Source organism: Saimiri boliviensis, chromosome 4, assembly GCF_048565385.1.
Source record: "Saimiri boliviensis isolate mSaiBol1 chromosome 4, mSaiBol1.pri, whole genome shotgun sequence".
Classification (NCBI taxonomy): Eukaryota; Metazoa; Chordata; class Mammalia; order Primates; family Cebidae; genus Saimiri; species Saimiri boliviensis.
The window spans coordinates 127,464,192-127,484,318 of record NC_133452.1 but is presented as its reverse complement, the minus strand read 5'-3'; the positions used below and the strand labels follow the sequence as shown (position 1 = coordinate 127,484,318).

The window sequence follows — 20,127 nt, the reverse complement described above, 5'->3', positions numbered from 1 at the left end:
TGCCAGCTTGTAAAGTACCCAGTAGCGTCTGGCTTGGGTTTGATGATGATGATTACAGGGATTATAAAATGACAGTCCTTGATTGGGCAAGAAAATAATTTTGGATTTTCTGACTGTGTTTTCCTTATTTCCTTAGTTTAATGTAGACTATTTTTCCCTTAGTTTTAAAGAACTTGAGTATTTATGATTTATGCCCTTCTATTTCCAAAAAGGATTATGGTCACTTTACAAAGTAAAAACAAGTATAAAGCAAAAAAATTAAAACTAAACAATCTAAAACGTCAGTACATCATTAACTAAAAAGACTCTAATGAAGACCTGTTAAAATAGGCCAAATTACTCTGGTTTCTGGTAATAGCTTGAGCATCACCAAGGTAATACCAAGAGTTTACTGTAAAAGTTGTTAGAAAATAATGTGACTGAGAATAAGTGCATATTATACACATATGTAATTTTAGAAAATGCAAAAACACTGATGCCAATCATTTCCCTTCTTATATAGAGAAGAAGAAATGAGGTATTTCCCCATTCTAATTATTTTTTGCTATTTTTAAAATTTATTGTTTGAACAGATTAAGAAAATCTTTAATTCATGGATTGTTGCTTTGCACATTTAATAGCGAGATAATTGTTAACAACAAAAACAATTTTGGCAATTAAGAATAACAAAGAATCATGATCCACAAACACTTCACATTTGATAAATATTGTTATAATTTCAATTTATGATATACTTACATTTTGTATTCCTTTTAAATAAAGAACCAAATCAAGAACAGCAGAAACTAGCATCCATTTAATATATTTTAAAATATGGAAATATATTTAAACAGCACATTTAAAGAATAAAATAGACTTCTATTTCTTATTCTCTCAATGGTACACTATTAAAAATATATTACTTAATGTACCCCTCAATATAGTTAGTCAAATTTTCTTTAAAATGTATTTCAGAACAACATTCCAATATTCCTGAATTACAAACAAAGCTATAACATTTTTGGAGACATTTTTGATGTAAATTTTGTTTGAAAGATCCTAAAGGATGATTAATAAATGGTGCTTTATGATTACTATAGATTAACTGTCAATAAGCCTAACCACAAAGTCACCATAAATAGCAAGTTATCAATCTAAAGATCATTCTTCAAAAAGTTAGTGTGTGTTACAGAAAGGCCTTAGAGGGCATTCTAATAGATAGAGAAAATAAATTAATAATTTTAAAGGGAAGAACACACACAAATACACAGACACAGAAACCAGAACCTTCCTGTTTGGAATTATTTGTGCTTGGAAGAAGGTTTACAAAATCTCTTTACAAAATAAGGTTTTCATTGAGCTCACTCTCAAAGATATGAAAAATGAATTTCAGCTGTTCTTTAGAAATGGCAATTCTGTCAAAGCCATTCTGGGACTTTAGGTAATTTCCTCCAGTTTAGTTTCAGTGCTTTTACTCCTAAATAAAATCCCTTGCATCACATCAGTCAGCAAACTCAGTTACAAAGGAAAGCTAAAGAAATGGCTCTGTCGGCATCTTCTGCTCTTGTACATTTTATGCATGCAGGGATTCTTGCCTGTGGGGACGAAAGTGGAGCACATGTAAATGTTTCTTTATTTTGGACTAGGTTTTTAAATCTGAAAAAAAAAAAAAAAGTCTGCAGCAGTAGTGTTCTAGATAATAGGCAGACATGATTTATTTGAGGTAAGAAGGTTGTACTACAATTAATGTTAACTTGGAACACTACGGACACAGGCTCAAGCCTGTCTGCTGAAGCTTTGAGCTCTTTGCAAAATCTACGCTCCACAAGCCAAAAAGGAACATGCTCCTACAGTTACACCAGTTCTGTTAAAGCAAACAGTTAAAACAATTATGTGCAATCTTTCAGCTTCTATGTTCTGCCTACCGTTTATTTATTCAAATCCAGTTCAACATTTCACTCTGTCTAATGAAGCAGGAACTCTAAAAGAGAAATTGTATTTATCCAAGCATTTTTGTTTGGGTTGTTACTTTTTTAAAGTCTTATTTCTAAATAAATATCCTATCATGGTTTCCATTGGCACAATATAACTAAACGTATTCAATTTCCTTCCACAATATTAAACAGTCAAAGGACTTCTGTCTAATCTCATAAAATTGTATTAGAAAAAATGTTGAAATGGAATTGAATGGACTCAGCATAACCCATGGAAAATTAGACTAGATGATCTATTGTATAATGTAGTTGCCTAGAAAGTAGGTTTTAATGATAAAGCATCCTCAAAAGAGAATACATACCTTTAAATAAATAAAAATGACTATATACATGATGTTGTACATAGGAAAAGAGTCAAAATGAGCCAGACAAATTTTAGGAAATTCCCCTTTTGTCTGAAAGTATGCTTTTTATTGCAGCCATAAATCTTAATACAGATCTTTTTATTATTATCAATATTTAATATTAGTGGCAGCCACATGAGCGTACTACCATATTTCTATATTTTTTCAAAATGACATTGGAGCTGTCATCAAAGTATAGAACAGAGATGGCATTTAATTTGGTTGGAGCACAACAAGGCTTTGGTACGTGGTCAGGAAACATCAGATGAACCTGGGAAAGAAAGAATGCTTTGTTTTATTAAATAAAATACACGTTTTTTTTTTTTTTTTTTTTTTTGCAATTTTACAATGATATGCTTATCACTCACAATCAGGCACACCGTTAAGCCGATCGCCCTTCTCCCATTTATGTTTGATGATGGGAGTGGGAGACTGAAGGATGTATTCTTAAGCACTAACATCTAGAATCAACCCACCCATTTCAATTATGTGTTATAACCTTGAAAAATATCTCATCAAATAAAGAAAACTGCCTCTATAGACTATCCAGTGGAAGATTTCCTAGAGAAAGTACACAGCAGCTAGCGCTTTGTTGCTTTTAGTTGAAATGACTATTTCTATATATATCATGAGGAATATGGAAGTTATAAGTGCAAATCAATGAAAACACATAGTTGACTGCGGAAAGATTTGGATCTAAGACTTATCTTTTAAAAGGAAAATTAAATAATCAAATTTTATGCCAACTCTTAATTTTCCATGGTAAAAGAAGCAAAAAATATATAAAATAAAATCCAGATATAATCCAATACTTGCCTTAAAGCAATGATTTCAACTCTTCACAGAATTTTTTATCACATTGGCTGGAGTTTAATATTCATTTACTTGTTTTCCTCTCTTGCCCACCCCCTAGACAAGTGCCAGAAAGCAGGCAAAGCTAAATCAGAAGCAAAGGGGCCTAAAGACTTTACAAATTGAACATTCACCTCCCCAAAAGCCTGAAAAGGTGTCCGTACATGAAACGTGAAATACTTAAGTAAAGGGTTGATACTAATTTTGATCAGACTGGCAGTCTGCCTATGATTTGAAATAATTGAGCCAAGAGCCAGAACACACTTCCCCCCTTTCCCACCCACCTATTCTGGCCCTTCCCCCAGAGGAGTTTATGGGAAATCCCACTGATGAGTCTTACGGGATCTACAAAAAGCAAATACAGCCTCTTACAGTTTTGGCTGTACTATGTGCTGGCTGAAATGATATAGGAGCCTTGCATGTGGACAGAAACGGCAGGAAAAATGAGGTGATCCGACATGAACTTGAAATTTCCTAAGACCTCACAAAACTAAAAGTTGGATAGTTTCTATAAATTTCTGATGTAGCTTATGTCCTTCATCAGCTTTATCTTCCATAACCCACACATACATGATTGATAATCCTGCTGTTTCAATGGCCTTGGCAGCCTACCGAAAAAATGGATTGTTCTTGAACGGTTTCTCAATATATTAGTCACAAACACGCTTTCCTCTGTCTTCTTGTTTCATGTCCTTCACAGAACAAACAGAAAGCATGCACAACACCAGGGAAAAAAATCTAACTTCCCATATCAGCTCCAGTTTTCCAGTGACTTATGTCCCACAACCAAGGGTGGGGATGCAGAGAGTTCCAAGTTTGTGTCAGATTTTTTTTTTATGTTTGTTTTTTGATACTTCAGCCATAAGAGCCAAAAATATGTCATTATTTATTTATTTTACAAAAGAAAAATGAGAGATATGAGAGAAGGGAGGGTATTTGACAAAGGGTATTTTTCAATAAGTAGACACTGCTTAGCCTGAAGGAATATTTGATGCATTAGATCCATATCTAAGGAAGCAAAAATCTGCTTTCCTACTCATTGAAATGATGATAAAAAGAGGCAAAGAACTTTCTGAGAAATTAAGTAGCATTATTCTTTGACCTTACAGAAAGACAGCGATCATGAAGTTCTCATCAAAGGGTGAAACAACAGCATGCTTCTTTATCTGATATACTTTCATGTGAACGTGAATTCTCATATACAAACAGGAGAGTTAACTTCTTAGAGACTGTTTTTAGTGGTAGAAGTTTGAATGCAAAACATCCATGCTTGCAAGGCCTACCTACTCCGCATACTCCTGGAAACACTAACCCATAGAAAGAAGTGCTTATATTTATAGACAGCAAAGCTGAAGTCATATCAGACCTTAAAATCCCCCCAGGATTTTACTCTATACCTTGTATATGGCAGTAAAGTAGACAATCTCACTGGTCATGAATCAATAAAAAGAACATTTATGAATCACTTCCTATCAAAATGTATATTTGCTTTATCTTTCTATTTCTAGCCCAAAGTTATTTCCAACTTTGACAGTGCTCATGTTCCAGTTGTTACAGATGTGTGTTTTTTGGTATCCAGCCGCTATTGTGTACTATTTTATGAAGTCAATAAAGATGCCAGCAAATAGCAATCATTCAAGTATTTAATTTTATCAGTTCATATATATCACTTTTTTTATCAAGAAGGAAACTGGACTATTCCTTACTTCAGCTTTAAATTAATTGTGGGGGAAAAAAGCAAACTTCTAGGGAGTCAAATCTTCACAAATTCTAAGAGTAATTCTTTCTTTTTCCATAAATAAGCTTCACCCAGAAAGATAGGTTTTTCTGCTATCAACTTTTCTCTTACTACCATCCACCAAGTAATTCCACTCCCATCAAGCCTTGATTCTAAAATAATGTGTTATGTTTCATTCTTCTTAAATACAAAAGTTAAAATTTTTATATTAGCCCAAACATTAATTTAAAATTGTATCACATAGTCTGGGATGTCTTCTAGAACCTGTCATTTAGTCTTCTGGACATTGTTCCTTTGCCATATCACGAGGCCAGATACTATGAGGTTCATCAGACTCTCAGGTGGCTTCATGAGCTCATCAGGTAGAATGCAACCCGTTAATCAAGTCAACCCTGCGGTACCCTATTCATAAAAATAAGCCTAGGTTATTAGAGATTTAATCACTGCTAAGTTTCAGAGATTGAGGAAGAAAGAAAAGGAAGTATAATTTCTACTTTAAAGATACAGGAGAAGGACGAGGAAGAAAACAATAAGAAATAAAAATTAGTTTCCTATTTGTATACTGCATTGAAGGATTTTTATAATACCAAAGTATGTTATAGAACATTCTTAAATAATTAAAGTAAAAACCCTCAGATGAAATTTAGTACAGCTATGACTCAATGTTTTTGCAATGATTAGTAACGAATTGCTAGGTTAGAAACAGCCCCAGGGAACCTGTGTGCTTAGTCATACTGCATAGTGAAGAAACAGTTCAGGATGACCATTTCATGTTATTACTGCAGTTTTCCTAGCTGAATCTTTCCTCATTGTGTAATTCCGACTACTCTAAACCAGCCTGGGTTTCCTGACTATACTCACAGTTGTCACTTCAGCTCCAAAAAGAAACAAATAAGTTTGAGAATATAAAATAATGCATTAATAATTGTAAATAGATGCGTTCCTCCAAAACAACGTTATAATGTGTTTGCATGCTAAGCTGTTTTCAGTTCTGCAAAAACAAAGCTTACCAGAGTCTGAACTATAGCATGGTTGGTGGCATTCATATGGGCGTTAAGCGGAAAAGAACATTCTCCATCACAATAAAATGCAGCATATCCTTCTGGTGCAATAATCCAGTCCTGACACACACACATAACAAGAAAAAATATCACCAAAGTAAAAATTTTAAAAAATTCTTAAAAATTACTGAAATACATTTTATCTGAATAGGTTTACATTATTGGTCCAACAATTATTCTAATAGAATAACCCTTTCCCCACATCTTTAAATTTTAAGCTGAAGTTTACAACAAAGCCGTACATATTTTCACAAGAAATTGTTCTAATTTCTCCCAAGAGGTAGTTATGTGGAATATTCATAGTAGGTAATTAAACATGTATTCATGAGTAAAACCATTATAAGAAAATAGCATTCTAAATATTGTTTAAACAGGAAATGATGAACTCTGAAAAGTTCAAGTGAACCCGAAAGAGAAGAGACTTAATTGAGATCATTCTCATTACTTCTTAATAACTCAGTTTTAGAAGACTGACAACATCCTAAACCCTTGATAAATTTTCTGCATGCTGTTTTTCTTTCCATTCATGCATTTATTGTCTCTTTAGGAAAAATGAATTGGAGCAAATTCCTAAAAACTGAATATGAAAAATTTTGGGAAGCTAAAGAAGTGGTACATGAATGGTTGCCTTAATATTTTCCCCACAGAGAAATAAAACTTGGCACAAATGTAAGAATTATTGAGTGATTCATGTTGAAAGTTTATCAGAAACTTTGAATATATTTATTATACTTCAAGTGCTGGGGTCCATGTGCGGAACATGCAGTTTTGTTACATAGGTATACATGTGCCAAGGTGGTTGGCTGCAGCCATCACCATGTCATCTACACTAGGTATTTCTCCTTATGCTATTCCTTCCTTAGCCCCCCCACCCCCTGACAGGCCCCGGTGTATGATGTTCTCCTCCCCGTGTCCATGTGTTATCATTATTCACCCATTTATGAGTGAGAAAATGTGGTGTATGGATTTCTGTTCTTGAGTCAGTTTGCTGAGAATGATGGTTCCCAGCTTTATCCATGTCCCTGCAAAGGACATGAACTTATCCTTTTTATGGCTGCATAGTATTCCATGGTACATATGTGCCACATTTTCTTTATCCAGTCTATCATTGATGGGCATTTGGGTTAGTTCCAAGTCTTTGCTAGTGTGAACAGTGCCCCGTAAAGATACATGCACATGCATTTTTACATTTTAGTAGTATTTCTCAATATGGGAGCTCATACATGAGAATTCTTTGTAATAGAATATTAGGAGAAGTCTTAACATTTCAATTTAAAGTGTAACCACACAGAGCCATTAAAAATTAATTTGGTGAAATTTTCCTCCTCATCTTGTTTGTAAAGACTATCTAAAAGATAGCAATATAATTTTTAAGTGCAAGAAAATAAAATTTCTGTACATCTACCCCATGACAGGGACATTAGAGTTGAGGGCTCTATTTCCTAGGTCAATAGTTGATGACCCTCTGGGGTTTTGTGGAGTTACTTACACTAATATGAACAAATCTTCTATTTATAATAAACTTTGGAATACTTAAACAACAGCTCTCTTTTTTTCTTCTTAAATATCATAGTGTTCTATTTCTTACTCAGCATAGGTTTTGTGTGTGTGTGTGTGTGTGTGAAACCTACTAATCATGTTTCAATGGTAAAAGGTTAATTAAGAAATGAAAATAAAGTATGTAAACCATATTCTATATGGTCATGTCAAAAGTCATTGGGTATTATATTGGAAAATCAATGCCAAAGACTATGACTTCCTAAATATTTATGATAATGCAGAAAAGCAGCATCAAAGTTGACCAAAAATTCTTACCTGCCATCCCAGATCCCGAAAGCTCACATAGAGTTCATGCTTCTTACAGGCTTGTTTTTGCTCACTTGTGTTAAAATCTGAAGATAAATACCACATTTTAAATAAATAATTGTTTACCAGATATACTAATATTTCTGTTGTGAGATAACTGGTAAGACTTTTTAAAGGAGTTTTATTTGAAGTTGTGGAACCTGAGTTTCATTCTTAAAGCTCGAACTTCTTAGCAACCATGTGAACTCCAGTCAAGTAATTTGTACAGAGTTTCTTCTTCTGTGAGATGTAGACAATACCATTTACCTTATGAAGCTCTAACAAAGATTCTATTAGGCCAGCTACATGACAGGGCACAGCATGGAACCTGCCATTCATTGAGTTCCATCTGCTCAATGAATGCTTATTCCTTAATTCATTCATACTCTAGTGGTACTTAATACATACATTAAGTTGAGCTTCTAACCATCCCCCAAAATCCTGTCCACCTGTAGACTTCATTCTTGACTGATAATAGTTGCCTGGATTAAAAAACAAACCAACAAAAAAATCAAAGCAGTCATCTTTTTTTTCTTCCATTTACACATCCAATCTGTGAGGAAATCTCACACACTATCTTCAATATGTCCAAAATGCACCTGCTGTCACACCCTTCATAATTGGTTTTGGCCCAAGCCACCATCATCTCTGGCGTGAATTACTGCAATACCTTTATTGCTATTCTCTCGGCTTCTGCACTTGCTCCTCTACAGCAAACTAGTCAAGTGGACATTTTAACAAGTAAACGTAATTACAGCACTCCCCTACCAGTCCCTCTGTGGTCCTCATATCACTAACTGAAATATTCTGAGAGTGTTTAGAAAGCTCTATGCATTTTGTACTATTACCCCTCAGACTCATTTCCTGTCATTCTTCTCCTTCTTCACTTTGATCCAGCCACAGCACCTCCTTGCTGTTTCACTCACAGTCAGCCTTGCTCCCACTTAAGAGCCTTTTCTCTCACTAGTCCTCTTCCTGGTTAGCTACATGGCTAATTCCTGCATCTTCATGTCCTTGCTTAAGCATCCTCTCAACAAGGTCTTCACTACCCTTTTAATATTGCAGCTCTCACCCTGATACACTTGATTTCTCTCACTTTGTTATGATTTTTTTCCATCTCAATTACCACTTTTAGAAATGTGATTCCATTTCTTCATTTATTTATGCATTGTTTCTTATCTGTTTCCTCCCACTACAATGTAAGCTTCATAAAGGCAAGGATCTCATTTGGCTCTTTTTTGTTCACTGATGTATCCCTAGTGCCAGGAACAGTGCCTGGAGTACAATAAACATTCAAAAAAAAAAGTATCCGAGGAGCTAACTGACAAATTTCTCATTGTGTTCCACCAGTGATTTGAGGCAAGTGAAATACTGTCATTACATACTTCGGAATATAATCTGAAATACCCATAACATTTTATAATTGTTTTAAATGATTAGGTATAAATACAGAATTTCAATCTTGCATCTAGAATAAAGTAAAATACTGAAGAAACATAGAGATTTATGAAACATTTTTCATTGTTGTCTTATCTGGGGTTTGCTCACATGTTGTACAAATAACATTAGAAAAACTAGCCCACTCTGATTATTTCTAATATAAAATATGAAAGAAATAAAGTGTCACCTTTCAGTTTAACTACTTTCAACCTCTAATGAAAATATAGGCATATTAGAGCTCAAAGGAGCCCATCATAGAAGGCCTCACATTTCCTGGTTACTTCAAATAATGATTTGTTTAACGTTACTCTACAAAACAAGCTAAATTAAATTTTGAAATCAAGGTATTTTTCTAACTTCTAGGTTATTTATTTCTACTGTGCAATTACCTTCATTAAAACTGATTAAATAAGTTGAGAATGGGAAATAGAGGAGAGAGAATTTATTTCATCTTCTACACTCCATTTCTTCAGGGAAATATCTCCCTTGGAGCTAAGTTTGTTCAGGGAATGGGCAAATGCTCTTCAACACTAAACATGAAATGGATAATTTTCCTCCATCATTTTTAGAGAAAAGAAGTAATTGATTCTACTATTGGTTTGACTTCATAAACTCCTTGATATACAAAATTTTAAAAAAATGTTGGCTATGCAATGGACCAGGAGTCAGCAAACATTTCTGGTAAAGAGACAGATAGTAAGTATTTTAGGCTAAGTGGTCTCCCTGGCAACTACTCAGCTTTGCTGCTGTAGTAAAAAAGCAGTCATAGACAATATGTAAATGAATGGGTGTGGCTATATTTTAGTAAAACTTTACTTATTGATACTAAAATTTGAATTTCATGTGATTTCCACATGCTGCAAAATATTGCCCTTCTTTTTCAAACAAACATTTAAAAACGTAAAGATTACTCATAGCAGGTCATACAAAAACAAATGATAGACCTAATTTGGTTATTGGACCTTACTTTTTCAAACTCTGCATTAGATAATGAAATTTTTATTTATTTTTGTCTTAATTAAAAATATTAAATATGAATAACAATACTGTAGCCAATAATACATACATGTTTATATGAGAATCCAAAAACTACAAATAAGGTTATTTGAATTCTATGTTTATAAAAAATAAAACCTAAAAGTCAAAAGATTATCTGTTCTATATTATATATATATATATATATATATATATATATATATATCTTTTAATGCAGACTAAGTGATATATATAACATCACATAAATGTAACAAGCAATGAAATTTATAACCAAATCTGGTTCCAAGAGTCTGATCTCATAGAGCATTAGGATCATGTGCTTATTCTGTCAGAAATAAAAATTAATGGATAGTGAGTGAAGTAAATGTTGTACCCAAACTAGCAAAGCCTGCAGTTAGGTTGACTCTAAATGCTTGGTGGAATTATGCTGCGAGAGGAAGGGCGAGAAAATTAGATCTATGTCTTTTAAAATACTGATGGGCAGCCTTTAGGAGATTAATATGAAATGGATATAATTACACTGTTAATGAATCTGCCTACAAATGAAGAGTCATCGCATAAATTACTAAAATGTTCTTCAGTCCACACTAGAAAAGTAAGCTGACATGCCTTATCTCTAGTGCAGGTGTTATCAATAATATTTCTGTTTTTTCTCTTAATGGTAATAATATTAGGAAGCCAATGCCAAATAGTAAAAATATCACTAAAAACTTTATGCAAATTTCTTTGTGGTCCATTTCTAGATATTGTATAAATTTAACCTTTCCTTTAGTTTGAATTTCTTTAGTTTGATTTTTTTTTTTGCCTTAGAATAAAATTATGAAAAACAAAATAAAATATGTGGAGGTAAAAACTGGTAAAAACAAAGAAAATCCTGAATGTGAAGCAAGAGGAAAACTAGTACGCTGTTGGTGGAAATGTAAATTAATACAACCATTTTTTGAGGTTCCTCCCAAAAGTAAAAGTAGAGCTACCATATAATTTAGCAATCTCACCACTAGGTATATATCCAAAACAAAGTAAATCATATTGAAGAGATATCTGCATTCTCGCATTGATTGCAGCATGGTTCACAAGATACAGAAGCAACGAAGTGTCCATCAAATGGATGAATGGCTAAAGAAAATTGATATGAACATACACAATTGCTTATTATTCAGCCATAAAAAGGATGAAATGTTGTCAGTTACGGCAACATGGATGAAACTGGAATATGTTAAGTCAGATAAGCCAGGCACAGAGAGACAAATATCCCATGTTCTTAGTCATATGTGTAAGCTACATAAATGATCTCATGAAGGTAGAGAGTGAAGTGGTGGTTGCCAAAAGCTGGGAATGGTTGCAGGAAGAGGGGATAAAGAACAGTTGGTAAATGGACACAAAAATACAGTTAAAAAAAAAAAACTGATAGAAGAAATCAGTTGTTGTGTTCAGTAGCACAGTATGGTGAAAATGGTTAACAATAATTAACTCTACATTTCAAAATAACTAGAAGGCAATGGTTAGAAAATGTTCTCAATGTAAAGAAATGATAAATATTTAATGGGATGGATATCTTAATTACCCTGATTTGATCATTAGACATTATATATATATAATTATATATATATAATTATATATATATATATCCAAATATGACATGTACTCCATGAATATGTGTAATTAATGTATCAGTGAAAACAAATTTCTGAAATCTGCTTGGACTTTCAAAGTTCTGCATGCTAGTTCCTGGAAAAAACATAATAAACATGGGCTAGACTTGCTGTAAACTGGATAACAAACAAATCCAAAAACCTTCATATACCATTTTTTTTTCCTTCAAAACACACTATTGGTTTCTTAAGGGGATGAAACATAGATATAGCTATAAAAGCAAAGAGAAACATTAGAAATAAAATTTAACATTTAACCATGGCAACAGCTTAAATGAGCCAAATATGACATACTGCTGTTTAAAAGCAAAAGAGATGTTAGTTTTTTCCCTCTGATTTTCCAAAGAGAAAAAGGGGAAAAGGAAGTTGAAACCTGAAGCATCAGGACAGAAGACCTTAGTTGGTTTATAAAAATTTTAAATGACAAATGAAGGTCCAAGAGTTGAAAAAGCAGGAATGGGGCTACAATAATGTGAATTTTGACATGACCTTGGGGGTAGAAAAATTCATGATAAACCCCAAAACAAATAACAATCTTACCCAAAGCTCAGGGGCTTTAAAATGCTATTGTTCCTCTAGCGTAATCATTCTCTTCTATACTCAGTGAATCATTCACTTACATTTATACACAAGCCAGTAGTAATTACTGTTGTTTGTTTTGTAGAGGTTGTAACATGATTTTGTGTTGGTGTAGGTACCAGTGTACCTAATGTGTTCATGGAACCCTGCTCTGCAAAATATCCATGTGGATCACGTAATTAACGTTCTCACTTTAGAGCTCCTTGACATAAAAATCTATCCACAAACCTGAATTCCAGTTGCCTGACAGATACCTCTAAAGGACATTTCCTGATGCCTCCTGCTCACTATCTCTGCTTCTGACCTCACACTCAATGTTCACTGTTTTCGTTAATGGGAACATCAGTCACCTAGTGGCCAGGAGAGAAAATTTAGTAAACATCTTGATTCTCAGTTTTTTCGCCCTCAGATCCTACATGAAATAGATCCACAAAACCCTATTAATTGACGAATTTCATTACTTAATCTAGGTATCCTGTTGGAAGCCCTTCGCACTCTTGGTTGCCTCATACTTCCTCAATGTCCTGTTCCGGTAACCTTGGATTCTAAAATAACACTTTATCCCTGTTCCTCTTTGACAGCTCTGATGATAATTTTTTGGCTTATTTTATGGAATTGCTTTTTCCCTTTGCCTATACTTACAGTGTTGATGTTCCCTAAGGAAGCTCCATCTTACATTTTTTTTCTTCCTTTGTTTCCTGTGGCATTCGGTCAGCCTTATCCTACATCTAACAGTTTGGCTTATATATCCTTTCCCTATACATTCACTTACTTGCAGAACTCCCCTCTCCAGAGTCCTGGGTTATCCACCCTCTTCCAACCCCTGCCGACCCTATCCTATGTGTTTTGGTACATACATCCCTCTCTCCAGTCTATGATCTTCACTGCTTGAAGTATTATGCTAGACTTTTAATAATTATTTGACTTTTCCATCTCCTCCCTTGGCATTCCATTCTGCACTCTGTGGTCAAAATTAACTATTTAAAATGTGTGCTGATTACAATTCTTCTTTTTCCAATTGTCTATGCAAAGACATCACTGCTCCATATAACCACACACCCTACTCTTTATAATTTGGCTCCTGGATAATTTTCTACCTGATATCACAGTCCTGTCCCATAAAAATGTACGCATAACCCAGTCATTTGACAATGGTCCATGGCTCTACAGCTGTAGAGCCATTGCATTTCTACAATCTGAAATGGTTTGATCCATGTCAGTATTTCTGGAAAATGTCTAATTGTTCTCAGATAAATCCCTCGTGTAGTATTTTGGGCCATATAGTAATATAGTACATAGCATATATTTTATAGCATATGATGCTGTGTCTGGCATATTATGGGAGTTTGATACTGAATAAAATATGATTTATAAGAAATGATACCCAGGTATATTCTCCCTGTGGATTTTTCCTAGAGAGAAATTTGACAACAGACAAAATGCCTTAATATCTATTGACAAGTCTTTTTTAAAGTATGTTGTTAATTGCTAATATAGATTAGCCAAATTAGGTTAAAGACTAAAATTTCTCTTGCTTCTAAAGTCTCAAAAGATAAGAAATTCTGTGACCACAACTATGGGTACTTACAAGAGAGAGTGAACTTCTAGTTTTCTCTGACGTAAGAGTTTGAATTCTTTACGTACCAGTTCTATAAAGCCAATTATAATGGCCAATACTTAATGAGCATTTGCTTTGTACCACTATTTTAAATTAGTTATATATAATAACTCATTTAATCCTCACAACTCATGTTAATTATCTGTAAGGCAGATAATTAACATTCCCACTTTATAGAGTAGGAAACAGAATCAAAGAGAGGTAACACATCTTGTGGAATATTATACAACTAGTAAACAGTGAAGTCAGTATTAAATATTAAATGATACATTATAGATAAATGTATAGATCCATAAAGCTAGCTAACAACATGTATGCATCAAAATACCTGTTTCAGGAGGGGTTTCCAAAATTTTTCATGATTCAGGGCACAGATAACAACTTTTAGTATTAGTTACTGTCATAATTACGTGTATTAGAAATATTCTTACTTGTACACTATTGCAGGATTTTCAGTACAGCATTTATTTTCAGAGTCCCAACTTGGAAAAAAGCAAAATGTCTTTTTTTGAATTAGATGATTAAATAAACTGATGCTAATACTAAGTTGCAACAGTTAAAATTACCTCACATTATTTGAAATATGGCTAAACATTCTTTTTTAAACCCGTAAAATATATATTCATGTAATTAAAAGCATATAACAAAAATATATTTTCTCAAAAGAGATGAAAGAAAGGTTTGTACCATGTTGGTATCAGCATATTAAGGTAATCTATTATGTATGGATTAGGTAAACAAAGGAGAACTTTAGCTTTTTTTATGATTGTATTATTTCTAAATACTAAAAACATGTATTAGTTACATAATATAAAACATTCTATGGAAATAACTTCAATTAATTCTTTTCTTGTTTTGACTACTATCTGTTGTTCCAACATGCATAAATTTACATTGTGTTCATTAGGCAAAAGATAGTGCCTATCAAAGTTGAGAACGAGAGCAGAATGTTTCGATTTTAGTCAACTATGGATTGTATCTGATTTACAACGCTTTGACTTAAGATCTTTCAACTTTATGAGGGTTTGAAAGCAATACACATTCAGTAGAAACCAGGCCATGAGTACCTATACAACCATTCTGGTTTTCACTTTCAGTAGAGTATTCAATAAATTGCACAAGATATTCAAAACAATTGTAAAACAGGCTTTGTGTCAGATGAGTTTGCCCAACTTGAAGCTAATGTAAATGTTCTGAGCATGTATAAGGGAGGCTAGGCTAAGCTATGATACTTGAGCTCATGATATTGTAAACTTTTGCAGCGTTTATTGGGATATAACCCCATTGTAAGTTGACGAGCATCTGTATACCAAGGACTTGCCTACTAAATCACCACAGATGCAGGCAGGGCCACTACATGATTTAATTCTTTTTCAAAGATTCTCAGTATCTAGCATGCAATAAGCAACCTTTCTAAAAAAGTTCCATAATGATCCAGGACTTGCCATTTGTTCTGTTAGTTCTTTTAGATTCTTCATACAGGCATATGTCAGAGACATCTACTGGGTAGATACTGTAAATTTAGTTCCAGACCATGCAATAATGTACCACAATAAAATGAGTATCACAATTGTTTTGATTTTCCCAGTGCAAAAAGTTATGGTGGCCAGGCACTGTGGCTCACGCCTGTAATCCCAACACTTTGAGAGGCCAAGGCAGGTGGATCACCTGGTCTGGAGATTCAGACCATCCTGGCTAACATGGTGAAACCCCTGTCTCTACTAAAAATACAAAAAATTAGCCGGGCATGGTGACTCACACCTGTAGTCCCAGCTACTTGGGATGCTGAAGCAGAAGAATTGCTTGAACCCAGGAGGCAGAGGATGCAGTAAGTGGAGATCTTGCCACTGCACTCTAGCCATGGGCATTTGGGTTAGTTCCAAGTCCTTGCTGTTGTGAACAGTGCTACAATGAACATATGTGTGCACGTGCCTTTATAGTTTAATGATTTATAATCCTTTGGGTATATGCCCAGTAATGGGATTGCTGGGTCAAATGATATTTCTATTTCCAGATCCTTGAGGAATCACCACATTGTCTTCCACAATGGTTGAACTAATTGACACTCCCACCAACAGTGTAAAAGCGTTCCTATTTCTCCACATGCTCTCCAGCATCTGTTGTCTCCTAAATTTTTTAATGATTGCCATTCGAACTGGCATGAGATGGCATCTCAAATTGTTTTTGATTTGCATTTCTCTAATGACCAGTGATGATGAGGTTTTGTGCATATGTTTGTTGGCTGCATAAACATCTTCTTCAGAGAAGTGTCTCTTCATATCCTTTACCCACTTTTTGATGGGGTTGTCTTTTTCTTGTATATCTGTTTAAGATCTTTGTAGATTTTGGATATGAGCCCTTTGTCATATGGGTAGACTGCAAAAATTATCTCCCATTCTGTTAGTTATGAGTTTCTTCTAATGAGAGTTTCTTTTGCTGTGCAGAAGCTCTTAAGTTTAATTAGGTCCCATTTGTCAATTTTGGCTTTTGTTGCCATTGCTTTTGGTGCTTTAGTCCTTGCCCATGCCTATGTCCTAAATGGTATTTCCTACATTTTCTTTTAGGGTTTTTATGGTGTTAAGTCTTATATTAAAATATTTAATCCATACAGAGTTAATTTTTGTGTAAGGAAGGGATCCAGTTTCAGCTTTCTGCATATTGCTAGCCAGTTTTCCCAACATCATTTATTAAATAGGGAATCCTTTCCCCATTGCTTTTGTCAAGTTTGTCAAAGATCAGATCGTTGTAGATGTCTGGTGTTATTTCTGAGGCCTCTGCTCTGTTCCATTTGTCTATATGTCTGTTTTGATACCAATACCATGCTGATTTTATTGCTGTAGCTTTATAGTATAGTTTGAAGTCAGGGAGCATGATGCCTCCAGATTTGATTTTTTTTTTTATTTTCATATGATTGTCTTAGCTGTACAGTCTCTTTTCTGGTTCCATATGAAATTTAAGGTAGTTTTTTCCAATTCTGTGAAGAAAGTCAGTGGTAGCTTGATGGGGATATCATTTAATTTATAAATTACTTTGGGCAGTATGGCCATTTTCATGATATTGATTCTTCCTAACCATGAGCATGGGATGTTTTTCCATCTGTTTGTGTCCTCTCTTATTTCCTTGAGCAGTGGTTTGTAGTTCTCCTTGAAGAGATCCCTCACAACCCTTGTTAGTTGTATTACTAGGTATTTTATTCTCTTAGTAGGAGTTGTGAATGGGAGTTCACTCATGATTTGACTCTATTACTAGTGTATAGGAATGCTTGTGATTTTTGCACATTGATTTTATGTCCTGAGAGAGACTTTGCTAAAGTTGCTTATCAGCTTAAAAAGATTCTGGGCTGAGATGATGAGGTCTTCCAAATATACAATCATATCATCTGCAAATAAAGACAATTTGACTTCCTCTTTTTCTAATTGAACACCCTTTATTTATTTTGCTTGCCTGATTGCCCTGGGCCAAAAACTCTCAATAAAGTAGATATCAACAGAATATATCTCAAAATAATAAGAGCTATTTATGACTAACCCATAGCCAGTATCATACTGAATGGGCAAAAACTGGAAGCATTCCCTCTGTAAACCGCATAAGACAAAGATGCCCTGTCTCACCACTTCTATTCAACATTGTATTGAAAATTCTGGGCAGAGATTATATCTTTAACAAGGTACATCCCTTAGTTAAAAATTATTTATTGATTTAAAAAAATGCTAGTCATCATCTGAGTCTTCAGCAAGTTGTAATCTTTTGGCTAGTAAATAGTGGTCTTGCCTCAATATTGATACCTGCTGACTGATCATGGTGGTGATTGCTGAAGGTTGATGTGGCTCTGGCAGTTTCTTAAAAGACAACAGCAAAATTTGTCATTTTGATGACTCTTCTCTTCCTGTCATAAAAGTTTCTTTGCAGTGTGCAAGGCTGTTTGATAGCACTTTGTTTTGTGTAGATCTTTTTTAAAATTGGAGTTGATTCTCTCATATCCTGCCACTACTCTGTAAATAGACTTATTTAAAATTCTAAATCCTTTGTTGTCATTTAAGCAATGTTTACAGTACCTTCACCAGGAATAGATTTTATCTCCAAAAATCACTTTTTTTTTTTTTGCTCAACCATAAGAAGCAACTCCTCATTCATTCAATTTTATTAGGAGATTGCAGCAATCTAGTCACATCTTTAGGTTCCACTTGTAATTCAAGCTCTCTTGCTATTTCTACAAAATCTGCAATGACTTTCTCTGCTGAAGTCTTGAACCCCGCCAAAGCCATCCAGGAGAACCCTTGTTTGTGTTGATATTTTGACCCCTCATAAATCATGAGTGTTTTTAATGGCATCTAGCATGGTGAATCCTTTCCAGAAGGTTGCCCAGATTATCCAGGATAATCATTATCTATGGAAGCTATAGCATTACAAAATCAGTTTTTAAAATAATGAAACTTGAGAGTCAAAATTATTCCTTCATCCATGGACAGCAGAATGGATGTTGGGCTAGTGAGCATGATAAAAACCATTCATCTCCTTGTATATTTCCATCAGAGCTCTTGGGTGATGGAATACATTGTCAATGGGCAGTAATATTTTGGAAGGAATCCTTTTTCTGGTCAGTAGGTCTCAACAGTGTGCTTAAAATATTTAGTAAACCATTCTGTAAACAGATGTAAACAACAAAATCCAGGTTTTGTTCTTCCATTTGCAGAGCCCATGAAGAGTAGATCAAGCATGATACTTAGAGGTCCAATAATTTTTTAGAATGGTAAATGAGTATTAGCTTCAACTTAATCTCCAGGTATATTAGCCCCTAACAAGAGAATCAGACTGTCAGAAGTGCTGAAGCCAGCCATTGATTCCTCTCTAGCTATGAAAGTCTTGCATAGAATCTTTTTCCAATAGAAGGCTGCTTAATCTACATTTAAAAATCTGTGGTTTTGTGTAGCCACCTTTATCAGTGATCTTACATAGATTTCCTGAATAATTTGCTATAGCTTCTTCATCAATACTTGCTGTTTCACCCTGCACTTTTGTTTTGCTTTGGAGACAGCTTCTTTCCTTAAACCTCATGAACCAACATCTGCTACTTTCAGACTTTTCTTCTGCAGTTTCCTCACCTCTCTCAGCCTTCACAGAATTGAGAGTCTGGGCTTTGCTCTGAATTAGGCTTTGGTATAAAGGACTGATGTGGCTGCTTTGATCTTCCATGCAGACTACTCAAACTTTCTACACATCAGCCAGAAAATGATTTTGCTTTCTTACTATTATTGTGTTGATTGAGTCGTACTTATAATTTTCCTCAAGTGCTTGTTCTTTACAGTCACAGCTTGGCTGTTTGGCTCAAGAGGCCTAGCTTTCAACCTATCTGGACTTTCAACATGCCTTCCTCAATAAGCATAATCATTATTAGCTTTTGATATAAAGTAAGAGATGTGCATATCTTCCTTTCATTTGTACACCTTTAAGACACCATAGGGTAACTAACTGAAGTTATTTCAATACTGTTGTGTCTCAGGGAATAGGGAAATCCAAGAAAAGGGAGAGAGAAGGGGTAATGGCCGATTGGTGGAGCAATCAGAACACACACAACATTTACTTCTCATCTTAAATGGGTACAGTTTGCGGTGCCACGAAACAATTACCAATAAATATCAAAGATCGCTGATCACCTATAACCATAAAAAAATAAAACAATACCAATAAAATGTTAAAATATTGCAAGAGTTACCAAAATGTGATGCACAGAAGCAGAGTGAGCAAATGCTGGTGGAAAAATGTCACCAATAGACTTGGTTAATGCAGGATTGCCATAAAACTTCAATATGGGAAAAACACATTATCTTTGAAACACAATAAAACATAGTATGCCTGTACCCTATTCTTTTCAACACTGAACAAACTCCTTCAAACAGCATCATATCTTGGAGGCGTTTTAAAACATCTTATCAACCTAGTGCCTTTATATCTTCAGAAGTAGCTGGCTTAGAATTTAGTTATTGGTACCATTTTCTTCCCTCTCATGGAGAAATTCAAAGAAATATCCA

The 20,127-nt window shown here is 34.3% G+C and overlaps 1 protein-coding gene across 1 annotated transcript in view; it reads right to left on the bottom strand.

Moving 5' to 3' along the window:
• Nucleotides 1–245: 245 nt before the first annotated feature.
• The window catches only part of BMP5 (bone morphogenetic protein 5), a 137,171-nt gene continuing 117,289 nt past the window's right edge, over nt 246–20,127 (bottom strand). The window contains exons 5-7 of the mRNA XM_003926372.4: nt 7,784–7,860; nt 5,918–6,028; nt 246–2,588 (exon numbers count right to left, since the gene is read on the bottom strand). Coding sequence (XP_003926421.1) covers nt 2,439–2,588; nt 5,918–6,028; nt 7,784–7,860 — 338 coding nt within the window. The 3' untranslated portion in view covers nt 246–2,438. The remainder of the gene's footprint in view (nt 2,589–5,917; nt 6,029–7,783; nt 7,861–20,127) is intronic.